This window comes from Diabrotica undecimpunctata, chromosome 3 (genome assembly GCF_040954645.1).
Source record: "Diabrotica undecimpunctata isolate CICGRU chromosome 3, icDiaUnde3, whole genome shotgun sequence".
Taxonomy (NCBI): Eukaryota; Metazoa; Arthropoda; class Insecta; order Coleoptera; family Chrysomelidae; genus Diabrotica; species Diabrotica undecimpunctata.
Genome location: NC_092805.1, coordinates 161,582,929 through 161,607,004, shown reverse-complemented (window position 1 = coordinate 161,607,004; position 24,076 = coordinate 161,582,929). Strand labels below are relative to the sequence as shown.

Sequence of the window (24,076 nt, the reverse complement as noted above, 5' to 3'; positions counted from 1 at the left end):
GTAGACTCCCTCTATAACGAGAACTGAAATGACAGACTAACTACCTCGTTATAGGCCGATCTCGTTATATCAGACAATCATAATACTGTGCATACATATGAATCTGTAGTTTTCTAAACCATTAACATTAACTATAGTGAAGCCATTCGGAGGAATATAAGATGTTAATAAATATTGTTTGAATGGCGTTTTTGAAAAAAAGTTATTTAATTTTATTGTCAATGAAATATATTAATTCATAAAAGAAGTGTTTACTTTTATTATCAATGATATACGTTAAAACGTAAATTCTAATCGACACTTGTTGTCGTTTTGAGAGAGTTGTGGAACTTTGGCAGGTCGTCTTGGTTTTAGGTTAGTTTATTTTTAACATTATTGTTCCTGTTTTAGTACTACATTTTTCCCTGACCCAGTCTTCTTTTGTAATTTCCTGTTTCGGGATACTTTTCTTTAAATTTGTAACGCAACCTTGTAATATCTTTATGTATATACTCCTCATTAGATAGTGTTACAATTTGTACTACTTCAACTTCATTGCAGTGTCTGACTGGTGGTATTGTTTTACAAAGTGAAAAAAATATAAACAACATTCGATTTATGTTTTGTCAGCGTCACTTGAAACTATTGAATCGCCAACAAATCTTACAATTTCAGAAAAATATCTTTCAACAAAACCTCAACTTCATATGTCAACAATGTCAAAATAAATCATGTGTCAAAATACTTGCACCGCCTACTAAATAAATGATATCGATGTAAACAATAATTTTAGCAAGATAAATCATAATTATTTTAAGTTATGGTGACATAAGACAAATATTTCATATTTTTGTCTACGAGTTTATTAACTTTGGTTATATGTATGTAAGTTTTATAATTATTACTTATAGTATATAGATATTAGAATGTCAACAAGACTTACTTTTAAAGTGAGATATACATATTTGGCATCCCTCATCGTTCTAACCTCGGTACTTTCCAATTTATCTAACACAGTCATTTTTAAATCTTTAAAATTAGTTTCGGGTCCTTCAGTTTGAACACCGATATATTTAATAAAACTAAATGCATCGAACGATAATCCCAACGCTGCAAAGTCTGCTCTGAGAATGTCCTCAGTGGACTGCGTTACGTTCGACTTTACGTGTAAAGTATCCGTGTGCCTAAAACATATACATATTAATTATTATAAACTAAAATTATATTATACTAGCGGACCAACTCGACATCGAGTTTTTTAAATGAAATTTTTATTTTGCGAGAAAAATTAAGAGATCAATACAAACAATATAAGCAAGAATATACATAACATTCATCAATAATAATGCAAGTAAAAAGTGTATTAAATATCACGAAATATTTCGTCGAAAACAATGTTTTTTGTTACAATTTTATCATTTAGCAGTTAATTTTGCATGCTGATCACGAATCCGGTGTCAGATTTGCTCTATCTTGACGTTTTATGCGCGTTTCGGGTCACTTCCGGTGTCGGATCGCAACCGGAAGTACATATTTAGATTCGTCTCGACGAGACCTTTCGATCCATATATACATTGTGGGGTCTAATACTTAAAGTAAATTTTAACTTCCGGTCATCTCAAAACCGGAAGTGAAGTTTTGTACCAAAAGTATATCTTGACAATCTCATACGTAATACTAATAATATTCCGAAAAAATATTTTAATTATCTAATATGGTTTTTGAGTAAAGTGGTGGACAAGAAAAGGGCTTAGCGTTTTAGTATATAAGATAGAATTAGTTGCTTTAGACAAGAATAAAGGAATCATGAAAATTATTTCATAAAAACGATTGCCATGTTGGTGCATTACAACTTTTTCTTTAGTCAAATTATATATGATATACTGACGCTTGCAGCAACCTTACGGTATACAGCAATATACAGCTCTAGTCAAAAGTCCGTTCCGCCCTCTTATCTTTTGAACGGTTATACTTATAATAGTGACATTTGGAGGGAGGTAATAAACAGACGTAGGCTTCTTAAATAGTCATAATAGGTGACGTAATAGTGACAGATGACGTTACAGCGCCACTGTGACAGATAATTTTAAATGGGACCTTATGGCAAGTGACACTTCGTTTGAAAGGTATTGAAAATGCCTGTTCAGTCATAATAATTTTGTTTGAGTTTAAGCTCATTTTGATGAATAAATTAAATAAATACTAAAATTGAAGCTTCTCATTTAATTAATAAATATGTAACAACCAGTGCTTATAGTTAAGTGTTCAAAATGTGCTCCATCTACTTCCTGACAGTGATGCATCCTATTTCTAAACTCTTGTCGTACTCGTTCAAATGTGTCGGGGGAAATTGCCTTACATTCTTCAACAATTCGTTATTTCAAAATGTCAATATTGTCGGGTGCTGTAGCGTAAACTTAAGACTTCAAGTATCCCCACAGAAAAAATCTAACGGTGTGAGGTCCGGTGACCGAGCTAGCCATTCTATCGTACCTCGTCGTCCAATCCATCTACCACGATATTCCTCATCTAAGTAACGTCTTACTGGACCATAATCGTGTGCAGGAGCACCATCTTGTTGAAACGTTAATTCCAAGTTGCCGAATTCATCTGGATTATCCTCCAGAATTTCAAGTATTAACGGTTCAATTGCATTTTGTAACATCTCCAGATACACTTCACCGATTAAGTTAGTATTGAGAAAAACAATCCGAACTATGTGGTTTTCCAAAATACCTGCCCAAACATTTATTATTATTATTTTTTAATTGAGTATGTGTTTCACGACAAGAAGTGAGAATTTGTGTCACGTCTGAAAAAGTACTTCCGTCACTAAAACAAATTGTTTTTATGTAATCGGGCTGTTGGTTCACAATTTTTAATTTGTATGGATGAAATTTGTTTTCAGTCAACACTCGGTGTACTGTCTTTTGACTTATTCCATAGATAGATGCAACTTGGGCTGTAGAATAAGTAGGTAGGTATTTTTTGTCATCACTAATTGTTGGTCGACCAGATCGTTTGAAATCTTGAACATTATCTGTTTGTTTAAACTTTCGAAGAAGTTTCCTTAAATAAGCTCTCGATGTAGGGCGATCGGGGTACCTCTCATTAAAAAGACGTCCCGCTGCATGGAAATTATTTCCACATTCACCAATTATTAACACAGCTGATACTTTGTCGGCTACAGTACGTACCATTCTGCCTTTGTAAAAATTTAAACGTCTCGTTAAACAATAATTAAACTAAATATTAACTAAGAACAATTAACTAAAAACAACTTGACTAAACTAAGCCCAAACAGAAACTTAATATTGAGCTATAAACGCTTTTGCAAACTAAAAACAACTAGAGAATTGACAAACGTCAACTTTTTGACAAGTAATCAGAGGCGGAGATTTTAATACTTATTAATTAAATGCGAATGAAACTACAATTTTAGTATTTATTTAATTTATTCATCAAAATGAACTTAAACTCAAATAAAATTAGTATGGTTGAATGGATATTTTCAATACCTTTCCAACGAGGTATCACTTGCCATAAGGTCCTATTTAAAATTATCTGTCCTAGTGACGATGTAGTGTCATCTGTCACTATTACGTCACTTGTTATGACTAGTTAAGAAGCCTACGTCTGTTTATTACCTCCCTCCAAATTTCAATATTATAAGTATAACCGTTCAAAAGATACGAGGGGGGAACAGACTTTTGACTAGCACTGTAAAGCATACATAATACTCCATTCGCTTAGCTCGGGCATATTTTGACAGATTCATTGTCGGAAACCTACAACACAACAATTCCTACTTCTCAGTATTAATAGCTCAAGTATGCTACTATTGCAGACTTCTTTTTAAAAAAAAAAGAAGAATTATTCTAAATAGTGGAAGTGTATACTAAACTCATCAAATTTTGGGTAGTATATATTTAAAAAATATATTTTAGTTGTTATAATTTAATATAACTATTTATTATATGGTGCAGAAAAATAAATATTGATTGTCGGTAATTCGCAAAGTTCTATTTTATTTACTATTTAGTTTGTTTACTATTAATATTGGCTATGAGTAAGTGTGCTTGGTTGTATAGTAATTTCTAGCCACTTTTAGTCTGTCAAAAAGTAACTACCTTCGTAAATAATACATAAATAATTACTAAATTCACTAGACAGTTTGGACTGGGAATAGCGAACCGAGTATACATATACTTACTTACTTTGCTACATTACTTTGCTCAGATATAATAATATGCATAATACTTTTTAGAATATAATGATATAATCAAAATAAAGTAATTAAACATAAATACAAAATAATAATGAAAATGTAAATGATGAATAATTTCTATATTATATTTAACAAATTATGAAACTTATTTAATCATTAAACAAAATGTTTAAAGAAAAAATTAGGATGTTTTAAATTTAAAAAAACTGAAGGTACTATTACCGTCTAGAATGCTAAAAAATGGTACATTTTCAACAATTTTTTTTGTATCTTGTTATATATGACAATAAGACTTATTTTATACTTTTTTTTGAATTTGAAGAATTTGAAATTGGTTATTAAAAGACTGATTATGATCTAGAAGATAAAGTGTGTAAGTAGAATCTGTTTTTCTATTATTGAAAGCCCTTTTGTGTTCTGCTATCCATTTGTTATAGGTCCTACCCGTTTGACCGATGTAAGTTTTTGAGCAGTCGCCACATGTAAGTTTATATACCCCACTGTGCAAGTGTTTTTTCTTTTGGCTCTTGTTCTTAATATATTTGCTTAAGTTGTTATTTGTTCTAAAAGTTGGCGTTATTCCTTTCTTTTTATGTGTTTGGTTATTTTTGATGATATGTTGCCTGTATATGTAATTAAGCAGAAAGTACTAAGTTTTTTCTCTGTTGGTGGAAAGACTAATTTCAGTTTAAATACGATGTTACTAAATACTAAATTACAATGTTACCTAGTTTCATGGAAAATAATAACTCCAGGTCCAAGCGCACCAGCAAATTGTTGAGCGTCGGCCTTAGTCAAGGCCTTTCTTAAGGCAGAACTAAAATGGTCCTTGTAAGCCTTAGAAGCACCTCCAAGAAAAGTATACATATCTCGCTGAAGTCTTTCTGCTCTAGTTCTATATATAATAATATCTGATATCGCCAATACTTTGAGTAGCAGTCGAGTACGTTGATGTTCTCGTTTTGATATGCCTGAAAAGAAAATATATAACAATTATTAATAGATATATACATCGTCGGTCAATAAGTCCAGGGCCTAACCATGAGATGGCGACTCTAATGAATTATCCACAGAACATTTCCGGTCGTATCAAACTTTAAAAGCATAATGTCAAAATTTCATGTCATTTGGATTATTATTATTTTGTGATTTTTATAAACAATGGATTTAAAGCAATTTCGTCTGGTGATTTATCACTGGTATTTGATGGGAAAAAATACCGTCAAAACTGGCCCAAAAATTGTTATCGGTACTCTGTTCCATCGATTACAATCATTGAACGATGATTTGCTGAATTCAAACGCGGTCGTATCGACACCAATGATGCTGAGCGATTTAGAAGTCGAAATGAGGCAGATATTCCCGAAAACATCGAGAAAACAATGAAAATTATTAGGGAAACCCGCAAAGTGAAGTTGCAAGAGATAGTTGACACTCTAAAATTATCAAAGGATAGCGTTGTTACTATTATACACGAACATTTGAGTATGAGAAAGCTGTTTCCCAAATTAGTGCCGCGTTTTCTCATACCAGAGCAAAAGCAACATCGAATTGATGAGTCTCGGTGATGTTTGGACATGTTTAATAGGATTAAGTCGAAGGTTTGCATCGGTATGTCACAATGGATGAAACTTGTATCCATCACTTCATTCCAGAACCAAATCGTCTGAATGGACAGCACCTGAAGAAAGCCGTCCAGAGCCAGAGCCACTAAAGACGCAAAAAACAATTGGAAAGGTTATGCCCTCTGTATTTTGACACCAGCAAGGAACTATTTTCATTGACTATTTGAAACATGGAGAAGAAACAATCAAGAGCGTACCATTGGAGCGTTTGAAGACCGAAATCGCAAAAAAGCCTTATTAGTTGAAGGAAAAATTGTTGTTTCACCAAGACAATGTACCGTATCACAAGTTGATGAAAACGATGGCAAAAATGCACGAATCAGGCTTTGAATTGCTTCCGTACCTACTTTATAGTCAAGATCTGGCCCTCAACGATTAACACGTTTTTTCCGATTTAAAAAAAAGCTCATTAGCAAGAGATATCGCTCCTTTGAAAGCAAAGATAAGATCGTTTTATAAGGGCGGCATCGAAAAATTAGAAAAGTGTTGGAATGATTGTACCAACAAATTGTATTTATATGCAATCGATGGTTTAATGTCATAGGCAAATACTGTTTGGGTATTGACATTGTTATAAAAATAAAAGTTAGTGATAAGATTAAATAAGAATAAATATTATTAAAAGCGGTATGTTATCTCTTAGAGGCGTCCTTGGATCAACTGATACAAAGAAAATGGTAACTAGTGAAATCCGTTTGTTTACTTATTGTTCCTATTTTTTGTTTAGAAATATATCTAATACACGTGTGGATAATATAAATTTAAAGTAGAAAAAGAAAACCTATGTATTGACATCAGGAATACGTATTTTCAATTCATTTAAAATTTTAAGCAATCACTACCAAACTAGCAATGTGTGTTAGCTGATAAATAAACGTGGGTTACTTCTCTTCTTCTTATTTGGCATTTGTTGCCTGTTCCGTCATCAAAATCCGCTCCTTTTTTCATGGGGCGTCCTGTAAATGTGTTTAAAGTCGATTTTCAATCACTACCAAACTAGCAATGTGTGTTAGCTGATAAATAAACGTGGGTTACTTCTCTTCTTCTTATTTGGCATTTGTTGTCTGTTCCGTCATCGAAATCCGCTCCTTTTTTCATGGGGCGTCCTGTAAATGTGTTTGAAGTCGATTTTCATCCAGTCTATTTACACTACTCTCCAAAATTAACTCACCACCTCAACTATACCATCATTTTAAAGCTATTTTTCTTTTGAATCCTTGATTGGATTTCAATGAGTTTTTTTTCCACATTGTAGACATATTTTTAAGTAATTATTGTATTAATGCTTTCTGGGAAATGTCGACGTTTTACCCATATACGTAGTGAAAAAATACTTAAAGTTCTGTTTTTGCAACACCCTTTGGAATTTATTAGACAAATACGCTACATCTTGCGAGATATCAACATTTTCGTAAAAAAATCATCTCGATATCTTTATTGTTAAAAAAGAAAAGTAGAAACGTTTTATAGAAGACTGACAACACTACGCCAAGATCAATTTATCAAATACAAGTGGCAGTTTTGAAGATACCATGGACCGATCATATTAAGAACGAAATGGTGTTGCACAGAATCGGAAGAGACAGAGAATTTTGACCACCATTAAAAGGCGAATGACAGCATATTTGTGGCACATACTTAGAAATGATAAGTAGGAGTTGTTGCAGCTGATTATGAAGGGTAAAATCGAAGGAAAAGGGGGTCCTAGTAGACGACAAATATCCTGAAGATAAAAACGAATTTGCAATGGTTATAGCCAACCTTCATTAGTGGAGACGGCACTAGAAGAAGAAGTGGCAGACGTTCATTCTATTCAAATTAGTAGAAACACTATACAAAGGCGTCTCGCTGAACAAGATTTGCACGTACAGATAAGTCAGAGCACCAGCTTGAAACGTAAATCATCGTAGAAGTAGATTACAACTTGCCAGAGAGCATTTTGACTGAAATTTAGATGACTGGGAGCACGTGTTGTTCATCGTGAATCGAGGTTTTGCTTATATAGTTCAGATAGACGTGTGACAGTTATTCGATGGTCAAGAGGACGCTATGCACAGTGAAACATACGATATATTACTTTATTCAATGGAGGATCTGTAATGGTTTGGGGAGGAATATCTCTTACAGCGCGAACGGACCTTATTGCTTTACGAAGAGATTCCTTAACAAGTGAAAGGTATACATATGTTATGTTATATATTTATTAGAAACGGACCTATATATATGTGAGGAAAAAATCATCGAAATCCAGTCACAAGTTCAGAAGAAAAATAGTTTCAAACTTATGGTACATTTAAGGGGGTGCGTTGATTTTGGGGAGTAGTGTATATGTTTTTCCCTTTTTTTATGTATTTGTTTATCTTCTCATTGAACGAGTAGATATTCAGTTCGTGGCTGATGTCTTCATTTCTGTCTTCTAATGCCCTTTACTCTTCTAAGAAATCCCATTTTCCCCACTTATATTCTGCAGTTATATCTTTGCGTCATTACCTAGCTTTGCATTATCACGCCCATATAAGAGAGTAGCTATGGTCATTTTAGCTATTATGACCAATAATCTGAAACAACAACCCAGCGCGGGTATCGTGAGGTATCACATTCACAGTTTAACCAATTAAAACACAACTTACATTGCTTTCGTTACATTTATTTCCATTTGGTACAGTACTACAAGTAGTTTACTTGATAAACAAGGAAATATTATAGTCAATGAATAAGACAGATTAAAGTGGTGGAAAGAATATATTAAGGAGCTGTTTGATGACGATAAAACAGAAATTCAAATCAAAAACATATCGACTGTCCCTGTCATATGTCATATACCCTGTCCGATAATCGGACAGGGTACTGAAAGAAGAAGAAGAAAATACTGTTGGCGTCTCATAGCCCAGTATATAGTCCGTTGCAAGATAATCTAGAAAGCGCACAGCTCTGGCAGCCCCGTAAATTGTTCACAGATACGATGATCAGAGTCGTTTTTGGTTGAGGAAAAAATAGTAATACTTCAAGAAAATTATTTAAAAAATAATAAGATTTCCATAGATATATATTACTAATCTACGTTTCATAAGTCATTTAAATATTTTTACCAAGCAAGACATGAGAGAAATAGGTCTTATGGTAGTACGATTTTTTACCTATAGGTATAACCATATGCATAAAAATATCGAACTTACCCAAAAATCCTTCGGTATCAACACAAATAACCTTCATCTTTGGATTATACATTGCCCATACTCCCAGAGTACAAGAATCCTGAGACGAGGAAGTCTTGAACACTTCTTCGCCGTCGAAAAACACTTTATTTAACGTATACGATTTTCCATCGCCGGTATTTCCGAAAATGGATACCACTTTAACTTTTTCATTTGGTTGAATGTTTAAAGCTTTGAGGAATTCCTCCTCCGAATTTATCCTAAGGTTTTCGTTGTCATCGAGGAGCAAAGTACTTTTGAATTCATCGTCTATGTCAGCGGTTACATCTAACGACATAAGGCCTTCTTGTAATTTATCTCCGCATGCATTATTAAATTCGGGTTTGTTGTTAATGTTGGGATCGATGGATTTCATTATGGGAGATCCCGCACCTGGATGTTTGGTTTTCATATTACCTAACAGAGAAGTTTTCTCCATTTTTGTAAATTCGAAGACCTTCAGTCGCACTGAGTTTACTGTAACAAAAAGAAAAAGTATATCAGTAGTAAATAGTTACCACCGCTTGGAGGAGGAAGGCGATGGATAGGAACGACGAGGGAAAATCTTGAGATAAGTTTGTTAAGTCAAAATGATGATGATGATGTCCAAATAAAAAGAAGTACTTGAAAGTAAAACTACACCGAAATGAATAAAGGTTAGAAGTAGTTGACTTTCAACCGGTTGTTGAGTTATGACTGCTCAGAATACAAAAATTATATTTTTTAATTTACTTTGAAGCGTTTTAAGACTACCAGCATTCGACTTTAGATGCCTTGTGCGTTCAAAAACCACATTTTAAACATATCTTAAAATGAGAGAAATTATAAACAAATATCACAATCTGCAAAAATCAGAATGCCACCTCTCACATCCAAATGTAGTCGTTTTTTACAGATCCGCCATGGTAAATTGCGTCTTTATTCGTATTCCAAGAACTCGTTCATTAATTGCTTTCAAATATGTTGTGTAGCAGTGATAAAAATATTAAATAGATATAATTTGTTGTATTAAACCGTACCGCAACGTCTATTTGACGAATTAATTAATTTTTACACCGATTAAATTCATTGCAAATATTATCGCAGAACTAAAAATATATAAACACAGCTGATTACTATAACATAACATTTTTTATGTTAACGTGACGCGGAAAACACTTAGATTTTTTAAAGTATTGTTTGTTTGCTAAAGTTTAATTATCACATTGATCATGCAAGTCAAGTTTTATTTATACGTCTGGCTACTAATTCCATTGTAACTTATTCATATTCGCAGCAGGATTCAAGAATGTTCCAAAATAACATTTTAAATTTACTGACCTTACCCAACAAAGAAGTGCGTTTTAAAATAACTTTGGAGAAAAAATAAAATTCTTTAAATGACTAAGAAATTGTCTTTATATCAAGGTAGCGCACTCACTCCCTAAAATTAGAAGTTTAGATTGAACTAAAGCTATTACAATCATAAAATCATTATTAAAATTTACAAATTATCCAGTAGTATTAGAAGGAATACGTAAAATTTTATTGATAATTTCCTCCAGGGAAATAAGCATATATATATATATATATATATATATATATATATATATATATATATATATATATATATATATATATATATATATATATATATATATATATATATATATATATATATATATATATATATATATATATATATATATATATATATATATATATATATATATACGGTCGCGGTTAATCCGAATGGAATTGGAGAAACGGGTTGTTCGGATTATTGCATCGTTCGGATTACCTATGACTTTTTTATTGGGAGAAGAAAAACTGCGAAAACACAATGAAAATGACTGAAAATGCTTTATGTATAATAATAACATATGATATTATACATAATATACAATATATTTAATAAATACATATTATCTATATAAATTTCAATGGGGAGCAGTACAAAAATCTGTAATTTTTTTCTGGACGCCGTCTCTTATACGCATTAACATCATAATCTCCTCGCTGCTGTTGAGGTTATCTTCTGCCCAACTGATGGCCGTGTTCAGGGCTTTAACAGCTTCAGCAGCAGAAGTTTTAGATGGTTCATATCGACATCCTGCTTTTCCGTTTCTTCATTTTGAATGGCCCTTACAATTTCTTCATCCGTGAGCATTTCTTGGGTGTCAATTTATTTGTCACAGTCACCTGATACCCATTCTCGAACCTCGGATTCAGTAATTATTGTCGTGTTAAAATGATGTCTTTCAGGAGTCGTCAACAGCCACCAATTGAAAACGACGTTCTTGAGATTAACTTTCTTCAAAGCTACTACCAGATCCGTTCCACTTTGCTCGTCAGCAAGAATGTTGGAGAGTAAAGCTTTTCGATGGCGCAGTTTTGTGTTCTAAATGACATTCTGGTCCATTGGTCGAATCATAGCTGTCGTGTTGGGTGGTAAGAACATGGCAAAAATTTTACCATCTTCACTACGAAGTTCATCATGCGAATGACCAGGGCAGTTGTTCAGCAGCAACACTGCCTCCTGAGATAGGTTCTCACGTGCAAGAATACGGCGAACATCAGGGATGAATTCAGTTTTGAGCCAATCAAAGAACAAATCTCTTGTCATCCGTGCACTTTTTTGTCCTCGATACAATAAGGAAATATCAACAGATTTGAATGCACAAGGCTTGTTAGCCATCCCCACAACAAGGAAACGAAGTTTGTGAGTCCCTGAAGTATTTGCACAAGGAATACATATGATTCTTTCTTTCATAATTTTTCGACAAGAAGCGTTCTTTTCTTGAGATGACACCAATGTGTGGTCTGGTAACATGCGCCAAAATAACCCACTTTCATCTTCATTGTAAAGTTGCTCAGGTGTCAAATTGTTTTTAATCACAAGTTCTTCAAATGCAGTTCGGAAGAATTCGATGTCATCGGCATTACTCGAGAGTTTCTCACCAGTAATTTTGAGATGTCTAACTCCATGATGTCGTTTGAATTGAAATTGTCCAACCAACCCTTACATGCGCTAAAAGCTTGGTGATTTGGTGACATTTCACGATGGAAATCACAGCATTTTTCACCACTCACCGGAACATGCTTTCTTCGCTGGTGTAGGAACCACATGAACAACGCACTTTCTACCTTCAGATATTCGGGGGGTTTGATTATTTTTGAATTCAGCAAGGACCTAAATTCAAGTTCAAACCTTGTTTTATCATTTCCCGATAAGTATTTTGGGCTTATTTCATTTTAAAACATTTTTTTTAATCGTTAATGAAGCGCGTATGACAGGACGGGCGCTCGGGCTGCGGTGTGTATAAGAGAGAGAGAAACGAGATCTATGGCACACGTTTTTGCTGGTTGAAATTCTCATTGTACAAATGAGCGCGCGACCTGCCATAGGCGCTTCATTAACAATTAAAAAACAATGTTTTAAAATAAATTAAGCCGATAAAAGAAGGCTTGAACTTGAATTTAGGCACTTGATGAATTCAAAAATATTATTTTTTACTTGTGTTTTTGAGTCTTAAAAATCGTCATTGTGCGTTTTTTTTTTTCAGTTTTAAAGTATTTATAACTCGAAAACGATAAACTTTAGAGAAAACTTACTAACAGACCTTTTTTGTTGTGCAAACAAAAAAAACCTAAAAAAAAAATTATCCGGGCCGAAAAATTTATTGTTACAATTTGTTTAAAAAAAATTTAACAACTTTTTGCGTGGCCGACCTCTTGAACCTTATTTTAGGGCATCTCATAAAAGTGATTATGCAAAAAGATGACATGGGAATATTTTTCCCGAACAAACCAGAGCTTTTCTCCTTGTCTATAGTGTGTTGGTCATTTCTTAGTGTTAACGTTTTTTCTGTTAAAGTTTTTGTTTATTACATTCTGTTTTAAACTTTTTTGGTACATATTAAAAGTAAGAGTCTTTGTCTTTCATTTGGTACCCGTAGAATTACTGCATCTTTATTATTTTATGTCACTATAAAAACATGACCTCTGTGATAAACCATTTGAATAGCTTTTAAACTAAATTGATAGATCGAACTGAAATTCTTGAGGTTCTGCGAAGCACTAACAAGTACCCCCTTTGAGAGCAATCGCAAAAGTATAAATTAATTTTTTACAAAAGTTATCAACAATTAACGATTTTGCCTTATTTTGATATTTCTGAAGCAACAAAATAATTTAAAAAATTTTAGAACACGCAATTTAGTAGGTTTTATTTCTTAACAGATAAAATGTTTATATTTAAATATATGTAGATACCTTTTTGAATTTCTGAAAAAAAGTATCGGTTTTCTTACTATAGATATACATTAACAGGAAAATTTGTCAAATACCTGGCTATATTGCGAAGTACTGAACGGTTAAATTTTGCTTATTTCCCTGGAATAGTTTTGGTGAAATGAAAGTTGTTAAAATCATTAATAGATGCATATTAATAATTTCCGAATAATCCAGTAAAATTAGAAGAAAGTTCATGTAAAATTCGATAAATATATGTATGAAATAAACCAGAAACAATTTCTTGTAGTTTTGTTGAAGGTTAAAACAAAGATAAAATGTTGTTAAAACAAAGATATAATAAAAAAAAACAAAATTCATCTTTTTGACGTAGCTCTGAGACTTTATTGCTCTTCAAAGACTACAAATGTGTTAATTTGTACAAATCCTATCAAAATGTCACATCAGCTTAAAACTTAGTCTGTCTTAGCTACCTCTGAGTTGCAGTCATGTACTTTTTGATCAGAATGTTCAAAATTCCTTATATAATTAGGCTTGAATTTCTGAGAATTTGTGTAATCAGATTTTACTGGTGCTAGTCCACATGGGCTAAGCAACCAATATATTGATTACAAAGATATATACATGATACAAGATTACACTGTTACTAACAACAGAGCTGTGTCTTTTTGTATACCCTAATATTTGATGTCCTAATATATATGTGAATAGCTTCAAATATTTTCTTGAGTGAGCATGAACATTGCTTATCTTACGTCGAGTCAGTGTGTTATGCTTTGCGATTTTAATTCTACCTTAATTCCTAATCTTACTTAAAATTATCCATAAAGCACTACTCATACTTAATCAAATTAAATGAACCCCTCATTTAAGTATACGTTAGTATACCTTAGAGCTAATAATTTTTAGTATAAAACTATAGATAAACATCAGATGCCTGTTTAAAGTAGTAGAATCAAATTTAAAGTATTGAAAAATAAATAAAACATTGCATATTTAGTGAAACTATTGTATTTAGTTCTTCCCTTCCTTCCAATGGCGCTACAGCGCAAATTAAGCCTTGACCTACTGTCACTTCTGTCTTCAAATATGTAGTCCCTGTGCCATATGTGTCTCGAAGTTCTAACATTTTTTTAAAACACAGCTTTTTTATATGAGTTAATTTTTACATTACTCTAATGTCATAGGGCAATTTACTACAGAGTTTTATGAAAGAATAACTGGCCCCTTTTTTGTCACAGTAATGGGGTAAATATACTTAATCTCCCTATTGTTATAACAATGTACAGATTCATTTCACACAGATGTTTATTTCTAAAGAGGAATAGTAGATATTTCTCAGTATATAATGGAGGTATCGTTAAAAAAGATCGCACAGAAGACCTAAACAATAAATATTAGCAAACATTTAATGAAGAGTAGATAAGTATGTAGCTTTATCAAAAGAAACCAACAGGTACAATTCAAGGAATCATACATAATTTAACAGATATTTTATTTTAGACAGTGTACTCAAAAAAAAACCCTAAAAAAATATGTAAAAAAAACACAACAAAAACAGTCTGGCAACCAAACATATTATAAAAATAGTAATGAAAATATGCAAGCCAAAAAAATTACTAACAAAAACCCTTAAAAAACGGGTCGGAGCGGCCCACACACTCAATCGCCAAGTCACCAAACTGGACCAAACCCAGAGTGGGACTTAAATTAGGAACAGCAAATCAATGATAAGTCAATTAATACAATAGCCAAGAATTTCTAATCGGGATGTTTAGGGCTAAAAGTAGGGCAGTGTAGCATGAGGCTGAGTAGATGCCAAAATAATGGCAGTATACATCAAGAACCGGCTCAAATTGTGAGTCATGGCTCATAGAAATGTCTAGGTGTTAGTACCTCTAGTAACTATCTCAACTGTTTTGGTGAGAGTATATAATAATATGTTTTTAATTTTTGTATGTTCTTAGACTGGAGTCTGTGAATTTTAAGAAACAATTTGTAATAGTAAATAAAACTTGTAAATAAATAGTGTATATATAGGGCTAACTGCACATTTTAATTTATCTTCAAACTATAGTTTACTTATTTTGCACAAGCTGTGAGCATACAGTTTTTTGGGCTTTTATATGAATTGCTTGAAGGTAGGAAACAATAAATTAAAGAGCATTATTAAAGTTTTTTATTTGTACAGCTGTGGATGAAAATGTGAAAAACAAAAATATTGTTGTATATTTAATACTACTTTTTTAGGTCCACATAGCTAGTAGTAAGTGGTGTAACATAATTTGAACATTTTTAGTAGTAGGCTAGTTTGTTTTGATTTCAAATATTTTTGTTGAATTTTGTATTAAGAATAGTTTGGTAAATACAAAATATGATTTATCATACATATTTATTGAATATTTCCTGTGAATTCCCTTGCATAATAAATATCAGAAATTTATTATGCTACAATTAAGATAAACCAGAAATGAAAAATATATCATTTATATTATATATCATACTTACCAAAAATAAAAATATTTGTTTTTCACTTTTCACAATGAAATCTCTGAAACACACCATTAGTAGAGATGTAAATCAAGATAAAATATTGACTACTGTTAGAACCTGTGTAGACATTATGAATGCTTATAAGAAACCATAAATTAAGAAAAGTCAATGACCAATGGCAATCTGCACTCATATAGCATCAAGCTCTCTTATAAAGTTATCTAATTTGTATAAACATTTACATAGATATGGACACTGTTTGATTTATATAGGAAATTGGGGCTGTGACCTGCGCCTGCAGAATGATGACCAAATCATGAACAAATAGGGGCCATTTACACCTCCAGCATTTAAGTAAAGTAGAAACAGTTTACTTTAACGTGAATATGGTTATAATTTTTAAAGTTCACTGTAACGCAAAAAGAATAAAATAATAATTATAAACAAAAACTACAATTCTTTAAGGTTAATGAAAAAATTACCTTGCCTTCCATGTACTTATCTACTAATTGTAAGTTAGACTAACTGAAGGTTAACCATCACATTCATGAACAACAAATAACATTCATCAACAACAAATAAATCTTTTATAACATTATTTTAATTTGACTTACTTTTTCAAAAACTGTAAAATGTGAGGTTAGGGATGGACGAAGGACATGCTTTTAACAAAATAACATTTTTGAAAACACTCAACCAGTCTCAAATTAGTAATAAATTTCTAATATATCTATAAGAAAGCAACATTTTATCACATATTGTATACATACACTTTCAATAAAAATATGTTGACGTATGAACATTTAAAACGCATTTAGATGAGTTTTATCATGTTTAAAGCGAAAAAGTATATACCGAAATACGTAAAATTAAATAAATTTGTATCTTACCACTAGCAAAAATTCACATCATTGCACTAAATTATCAAAATCTTAACAATTGTAGTTGTGAAAATGTTTGCTACTTACACATGACTTGACACTAAAATTTGACGTTTAACAAAAAATACACAACACACGCACGGACAGGCGCGTATTCTATGTTATTGACACAAAAAAATTGTTTTGTTTTGAATCTTGAATCCCAACCGAGTTTATGTGGTTTTATTTTTGTTATTTGTTTATCAAGGGTTTATTTTTATCTTCTTTAACACAGGTTCTGAGCTCTTTCTTTGTGTTACAACTATATAAATATAACTAGCGGCTTAAGACATTTCTCTGAGTTTCAATATTGTTATTCTTCAAGTAAACGACTACATCGTCAATGTCAATTTCCGTTTTCTTTGCTGAGAGGACAGGTAGACGGTAGACTGCATAAAGGAGGATGCATTCTGTGACCGTTCAGAAAATCACGTAGACCACATAAGCGAGAATGAAGTAAATTGAATAGTGAAGCAACCGTCATAAATCAAATAAATTATCCGGGATAACAGGATCGTACTCGGATATTTAAATATACAGTAATAAAGAGGATGTTTTAAAAAAAATTTGCTGCAATCTGCAATTTATGTGAATGTGCTAAAATAAGTTACATATATTTATAATTTAAAAAATACTTAAATTATTGGATTTTGTTTTTATTTTTTATGACAATTTTACAGCAATCTTATCTGGTAAAAAAAAACTATAAAAAAGTGAGGAATTGTCTTTCAATGAGAAATAACTGATTTGTAGCTTCTGTGGAACGTCTTGTTGACATTATTGTAATAACCTCAATAGCTCAGACATTTTGACGTGACAACGTCTTAAATTAGGTTGTGGCTCGGAGTCACTCATGAAAAAGTGTAACGCCCGCTCACGTCTGTTACGATGAGTCACCGAACGAGAGAGAGGCCCGCCGGACCGGCGAATGCCTTGCGTCTCTCTCCCACTCAAACATGATCGGTCCGCTGCGCGCGCAGCACTAGAGAATTAGGCGCGTTGAATCGGTGCGTGCTTGTGTCTCTGTCTTTCTCGAGCGTTCTTGGCGTTGGAAAACCGAGAAAGCGTCATAATACAAGTTCACACGTGTGGTTAAAGTATCGTCAGCTGTGTCATTTCATATTTCTCCTATCATCGTCCTATCCTCAACAAAATCACTCAAATAGAAATTAGTTAAGTTTAAGTTTACATGTACAATGTTTTAGTAAACAAAATATATTTCTATAGTTAAAATTTGTGCAATTCTTATTTTCATTCAATTCCTTGTTCCTATTGTGCAATTTAATAATATTCATATCAATAAATATTCTACCGAGAAAAAGATGTCACGTAAAATCTTCGCCCGTAAAACCGACTTTACAGGCAACCGATTTTTTTTTTCATAATTATAGGATAATCGCCATATTATACAAGTTCTTTAATTAAGAGCTTCTTACCTTTAAAATTAAATAAAACTAAGTGTGTGTGTGAGATATTATCGAAATCTTTTATTCGTTTGAAAGGTCTCTCGATGCCATTATGTATGGAGAAATTGCAGATATAAAATTCTTTAATTTTTGGTGCCAAAAATCGATTTTTTGTATCACCAATGAAGGTATTTTCTTACCATAATTTATACTGTTACGATAAATATGATTCATATTTAACCTGTAAACATGTTATTATTCTAATAAGAATTTTCTAGTAGTTTCCCCTACGATAAAACCGGTTTTCTTTCCATGCTGTTCAAGAGAGTTCAGGGGTCAGCACAGGTCAACATCCGCCCGCTTCGAAGAGATTCCAGAACAATGGATATTTAATATATAGGTATAGAGCATTTTCGTTGAAAATAGCTAGTCTGAATATCGAGTCGAGTTTTGAAATGTAACGCGCGTATTTTCGGGAATATGAATTGTAATAAATGTTGTAAATAAATTATATAATTATTGTGTGAAATAAATTACTGTAATATTGTACAAAAAAAGACTTTAATAAACTAAGTGTTAGAACATTTTTATAATAAATAAAGTTGATAAATTAGACTAATAAACTCAGTTCAATACCATAAAAAGTTGTTTGTCGATGGCTAGGCAATGCCTTCTAGGAGCTAGAGCTTAGGTAAGATGTCATAAGACTAAAATCTGGTTTGTATAAATCTTTGATTTATACAATGGTTGTACGTCGACGTTAAGATTGCGTGTCCATACCATTTTGGAAGATCTCGTTACAGAGATGTTGGTAAGAGGTTTTTCAGGAAGACGTTGAAAAATATCATAGACATGTGAATTATAGACTTCACGTCCGAAGTGAGTTCGTATGAGAGAATTTGTCTGGAGTAAGGACTGTCTGTGTTGTGGAAGCGTGTTTTCTAGCGGGTCATTTGTATGTATATGCCAGATGTTTACCGCGGCAGTCTAGACAAGATGGTGCATTTGCCATTCATATGATTTGTGATTTTGTCCGCAGTTTGGAGAGATAGTTGTTCTTTGTTGGTATTCTGTGTTGTGATGCCCGCTTTGGCAGCATCTATAACAGTATTTTAAGCGCAGAGGGATGACGTTATTCGATACAGGGATCTCACAGTGTATAATCTCTCCGTTCAGCTTAATATCGTACTTCAGTGCTTTGGCGAACTTTTGTTCTGAGTTCACAAGACTCTAGCAAAGTAGAATTTAGGGATGTTATTTTAGCGGACAATTATTCTGATGATTTTAGTAGTATGTGAGGGAAGTGGCCTTATGAGAGACGGTCTCAAATATCTTTTTGTGAAAGGTTTTTATTAACGCCTGTCATGACGAGATGGAGGTTTGACTGGATTTTGTTTGTTGTTTAAGAAGACTTTTGTGGGGGAAATATCTAGCAATGGTGATAATGTTTATGGATTTGTCGGGAGAGTTGACTGTAGGGGCTCGAATTTTGAGCAGGGTAGATTTTCAGTTTTAAATAATCGGTTGAATCTGCGTTGATTGCAGAATTCTGAAGGAATGCGTGTGTTTAGGTATGTTTTGCGATTTGGTCACGTAGGCTACAAAGAAATCATTTTCGTTATCTAATCTGTCCGTAATGATTAAGATTCCTGGGGTTTGGCTGGAATGTGGTTTCTCGTGTATTTTGTGTCATGTGAGTGTGTTGCGTCAAGTGATTTCCGTATACTCGCCGTTGCTTCCCTTAGTTCCTCAGTTGTTTGAATCGGGCGTCCATCTATAGTAATGGACAATCGACACCAAGCGGATGAGTTTGAGCATATCGACTCAATCTCGTGTTCGACGACTGTATTTGTATTTGCTCTAAATTGAGACGAGGGTTTTGTGAAATAAATTCGTTTATGTATTGTGGCATGTGTCCGATGTCATCTTTTGAAGGGCTGCTTGTGTTTAAGATGTCTGAGAAAATTTTTATTGGTGGTAATGCTCTATGATTTGTGGAGTGACTATGAATGATGAGTTTTTGTGTGTATTTTGATGTGTGGGGTGTTTGTGGTATTTAGTTAGGAATTAGTGTGTTGTATCGGGTCGTCAGTGTTTTGAATGTCAGTTGATGTGTAAATATTTTGAATGCTAGAACTGAAATGGTCAAAGCTGTGACCTGGAGGATGGTATATGGACGCTTGATGATGAAGAAACGGAACGAATAAACTATTTCTCCCATTTTCACTCTTTCCAAGGACGTAAATGTATAGACCAGCGAAATGTTGATAAGTTTACCGATGTTTCAAAGTATTCAACAAACTTGTTCAACTATTCGCTCGTGAATCTTGTCGGTATGCAGGATGTATATTGATACGGGGGCAAATTTTATGGAACCATCTTATAATAAAACCAAATTCTATATAAAAAAAACTTTATTTTTGTTACTTCCAAAAATTTTGACATAAAATAGTCAAAATTTTGTAGAAAACAATACAAGAACATAAAGTAAAAAAGAAATACATGGTAATCACTAAATTTAAAACGGATAAACAGATTTTCGGGAATATTACATAGGTATAGCATATTCTTAACTGTATAAGTACAACACAAGAAATGGAAAGTTATTACGACATTGTCAAAAAATGGTCACATATTTTATAATACAATTTTTTTTTATAAAATATTAGTTTTATATGATTTCCTTATATTATTTCAGTAAACATAATTTAAAACAATGAGAAATTTCTTTTAAGGTTCACCTTTTCGGTGGCGTAGCTCGACTCGAACATATAAAAAGAAATTTACTTCAAAAACTAGCAAGATTTGAAACATCAATACTAGTAATTTATTAAAATTATAAAAGTGTAAAGCTGTATTAGCTATAATTTACTTTCATATAGTTACATAGTTCGCAGCGTGGATAATGAAAAAACAAAAAAAGCTACGAATTGATGCTTTTTAGGTATCCTACAAAATGACATTTAGTGAAATGTAAACAAAATATACGAAATAGTTGTCAGTGACGTCACTTGAAATTCAAAAACAAGTTTTTTAGAGCGGTAAATAACCTTGAGATGAATAAGGTAGTTTGTAGCACACATACTCTCACATAGCAATGCAACTCCCGTGTTACATGATTAGAGTTTCTAGCGCCACTCGTGTTTGGAGGCTCAACTATAAACATTTAGCAGTAAATTCAATCTGAATTATGAATAATGTATCATTAACTGTAAAATAACAAATAAAAACCTATCATGTATCATTATGCCATATTTTCGGACAAAGGAAACATTTAATAATATATTGTAGGGTATTTTAAGTTTTTCTTTATATTTTATTTCCATACAAAGCTCCATTAGGTACATTAAAATGCCAAATTCATTAGTCCAAAATAAATAATAAAATAAGACTTAAAATTTATTTATCTATTTCTATGATTAAATTTTATATAAAATATTTTTAGGACTTGATATTTACGTAAAATTACAGATGTTTTAGCAAAAACGAGGTGTGTACGACTTGGTCGTTTAATTTCTCTGCGTCAAATTTCCACTTTATCATCCGATTTAAAATATCTGCCGCCTTCACAATTTTGGCAAATAGTTTTTGGTGCAACGTTGATTAATTTATGGCTCTTATTAATTGTCAAACATTCACATATCGTTTGTAACCTTTTTATATGCTTTTAATCTCAATATAAGTAAAGTTATTATCACAGCAGGTTACGAATTGATTTCCAATCGCTTTTTCTTCCTTTCACTTGAACCAACTGTTATAAATTACCCACTACCAACTATTCTGTGTTGGGATTTAGCGCCCCTCGTGTTTGGAGGCCTCGTAACGCTCACCCATTTTGTCTACGTCAGTTACATTGCTATGATGTTGTTTAACGCACACAAAAAATAATGTAATCAAAACGATCTATCGGTAAAAAGAAACTATCGCTTACAAAGTTATCTACAACCGATCAATGGTAACATTTAATATGCATGTTTGGAGATTTCAAAAATAACGCTAACTGGCAACATGGATTGAAAATTATAAATCAATGTGTACCTAGTTATATAGGGTGTGCCACGACGAGTTTACACTATCTATACATCTGAAACTACTTACACGATGTTTGTGAAAAATAAATTGTGGGAATTACGAACTTATGACGAACTTTAAGAAAATATTTTGACAGCTATGACACTTCCGGTTATACCGTATAGAGTGGTAGGGCTCGTACAGCTAATGACTTCGGTTCGAATCACCACCGTGAAGAAATTTTTTGTTTTTTTAAATCCATTATGTTTTTATTTTTTAAATCTTATAAATGATATATCAATTAATTAAGTTAAAGTGAAATAAGTAACCTGTGTATATGTTCCACATCTACTCGTAAGTTATATTTAACTTCACTTCCGGTATAACCGGAAGTGGCATATCTGTCAAAATGTTTTCTTTAAGTTTGTCATAACTTGTAATCCCCATAAACCAATTTTGATAGATATCGTGTAGGTAGTTTCCGATATATAGATAGTGAAGGCATTCGTGAATATGACAGTGAAATATTGAACAGACAAGTATCAAGAAAAATAAAATCGAGAATAGGATGATGATTATATTTAACAAAAATATATATTTTTTACAAAGTGTCAAAAACAATATGGTTTGTTTTTTTAACCAGGAGTAATTCAAATTTACCGCGCCGTAATGCTTGTTTGTAATTGGTCCAACCGCAGGCAAGTTTACTCCACTAAATTATGACATTTTGACACTAATGACATTTATGAAATTTTTTAGATTTTTCGTTTGCATTTATATAAAAAACAGTTGTTTTCAGAACTATTTAGCGACGAATTAGTGTTATTAAGATCACAATATGGATTAAATGCCAAGTACTAGTGGTAATTATCCTTCTCCATCTAAACAACGTCGAGTAGATTTGGGTCATTTATCATCAAATGAAAAACAATGCATTATAAACATGTACAAACAAATAAAATTTGATAATCCTGGAATGAAAATAACAGCCATGGTAGCAAAAATATAGCAGGCAACAGGTTAGTTTTCCAGAATAGTTATTGTTAAAATCAAGACTTACTAAAGTAATGTGCTAATGTTAGGTATTGCGAATTCAACTAGTTACAGAACAATTAAGGGATATAAGCAGACTGGAATAGTAAAATGTCCTAAAAATATTGGCGGTCGAACTTCTGTGTACGACAGATAGTACACAGCTTCTTTTTCAAGAATAAAATTCCTACTTTAAATAAAATTTTAAGTGAAATTAACAACCGCCCAGATCTTCAAAATATGTGTCGTTAATATTATTATATAAATTCTTGAAGCAAATCAATTTTAAGTAAGTCAATATGAGTTAGCCACTTATATATTATAGTAAATAAAATGTGCAACCCAAAAATTAATAAAAAAAGATTTATTTGGTGACTTTTCTAGTAACTTTCTTGGGTGTGAATCTGTCTTTTTAGTTTACTCCTGGTTAAAAAACAAACCATAGAAATAAAAAAAAATGAAATAATTTCTGAGATGAAATTTCCGATTACGGTTCTTCATTCCCTATTCTATTTTACAATCGATCCGTGTTTCTTACAACATTAAAATCAGCTATTTGTCTTCGAAGTTATAAAGAACATTGACTGTTTGATACCATGTCAGAAATCTACTCCAGTCGGGATTTGTACAAAATATTAAAAAGTTGTTAGTAGCAACTCGCATCTTATGGCGACACCACACTTCGCTATGTGTTATGTGCCATATTCGGCCGCATAAGACGAAGTGTGGATACATACAAATATACGAATGGAGGACACGAATAAGCCCAATACACGCCGAATGTATGTGCCGACTGCCCACACTTCCCGTTTTTCTTGAACCATTAATTCGACAAATTTGTGTGTTTATATAAAACTATCAAGTAGAGTAGATAAATGAAAAGGTAATAAGATTTCTGGATTTAAGTAAAAATAAGTTGCAGCGACCCTTAATACCTCCATGTCCATTTTGGTTC

At 32.4% G+C, this 24,076-nt stretch overlaps 1 protein-coding gene across 5 annotated transcripts in view; it reads right to left on the bottom strand.

Moving 5' to 3' along the window:
• The window catches only part of LOC140437720 (zinc finger FYVE domain-containing protein 1-like), a 33,409-nt gene extending 16,310 nt beyond the window's left edge, over positions 1-17,099 (bottom strand). Inside the window, exons 1-4 of one of the 5 annotated variants that reach the window (XM_072527400.1) lie at positions 16,721-17,099; positions 9,009-9,503; positions 4,935-5,178; positions 923-1,163 (exon numbers count right to left, since the gene is read on the bottom strand). In XM_072527400.1, the coding sequence (XP_072383501.1) occupies positions 923-1,163; positions 4,935-5,178; positions 9,009-9,503; positions 16,721-16,724 (984 nt within the window). In that variant the 5' untranslated portion in view covers positions 16,725-17,099. Of the gene's footprint in view, positions 1-922; positions 1,164-4,934; positions 5,179-9,008; positions 9,504-15,767; positions 15,916-16,366; positions 16,523-16,642 lie in introns of those variants that run through there. The other 4 variants (XM_072527403.1, XM_072527402.1, XM_072527404.1 and 1 more) reach the window with 4 other exon arrangements.
• Positions 17,100-24,076: the final 6,977 nt, after the last annotated feature.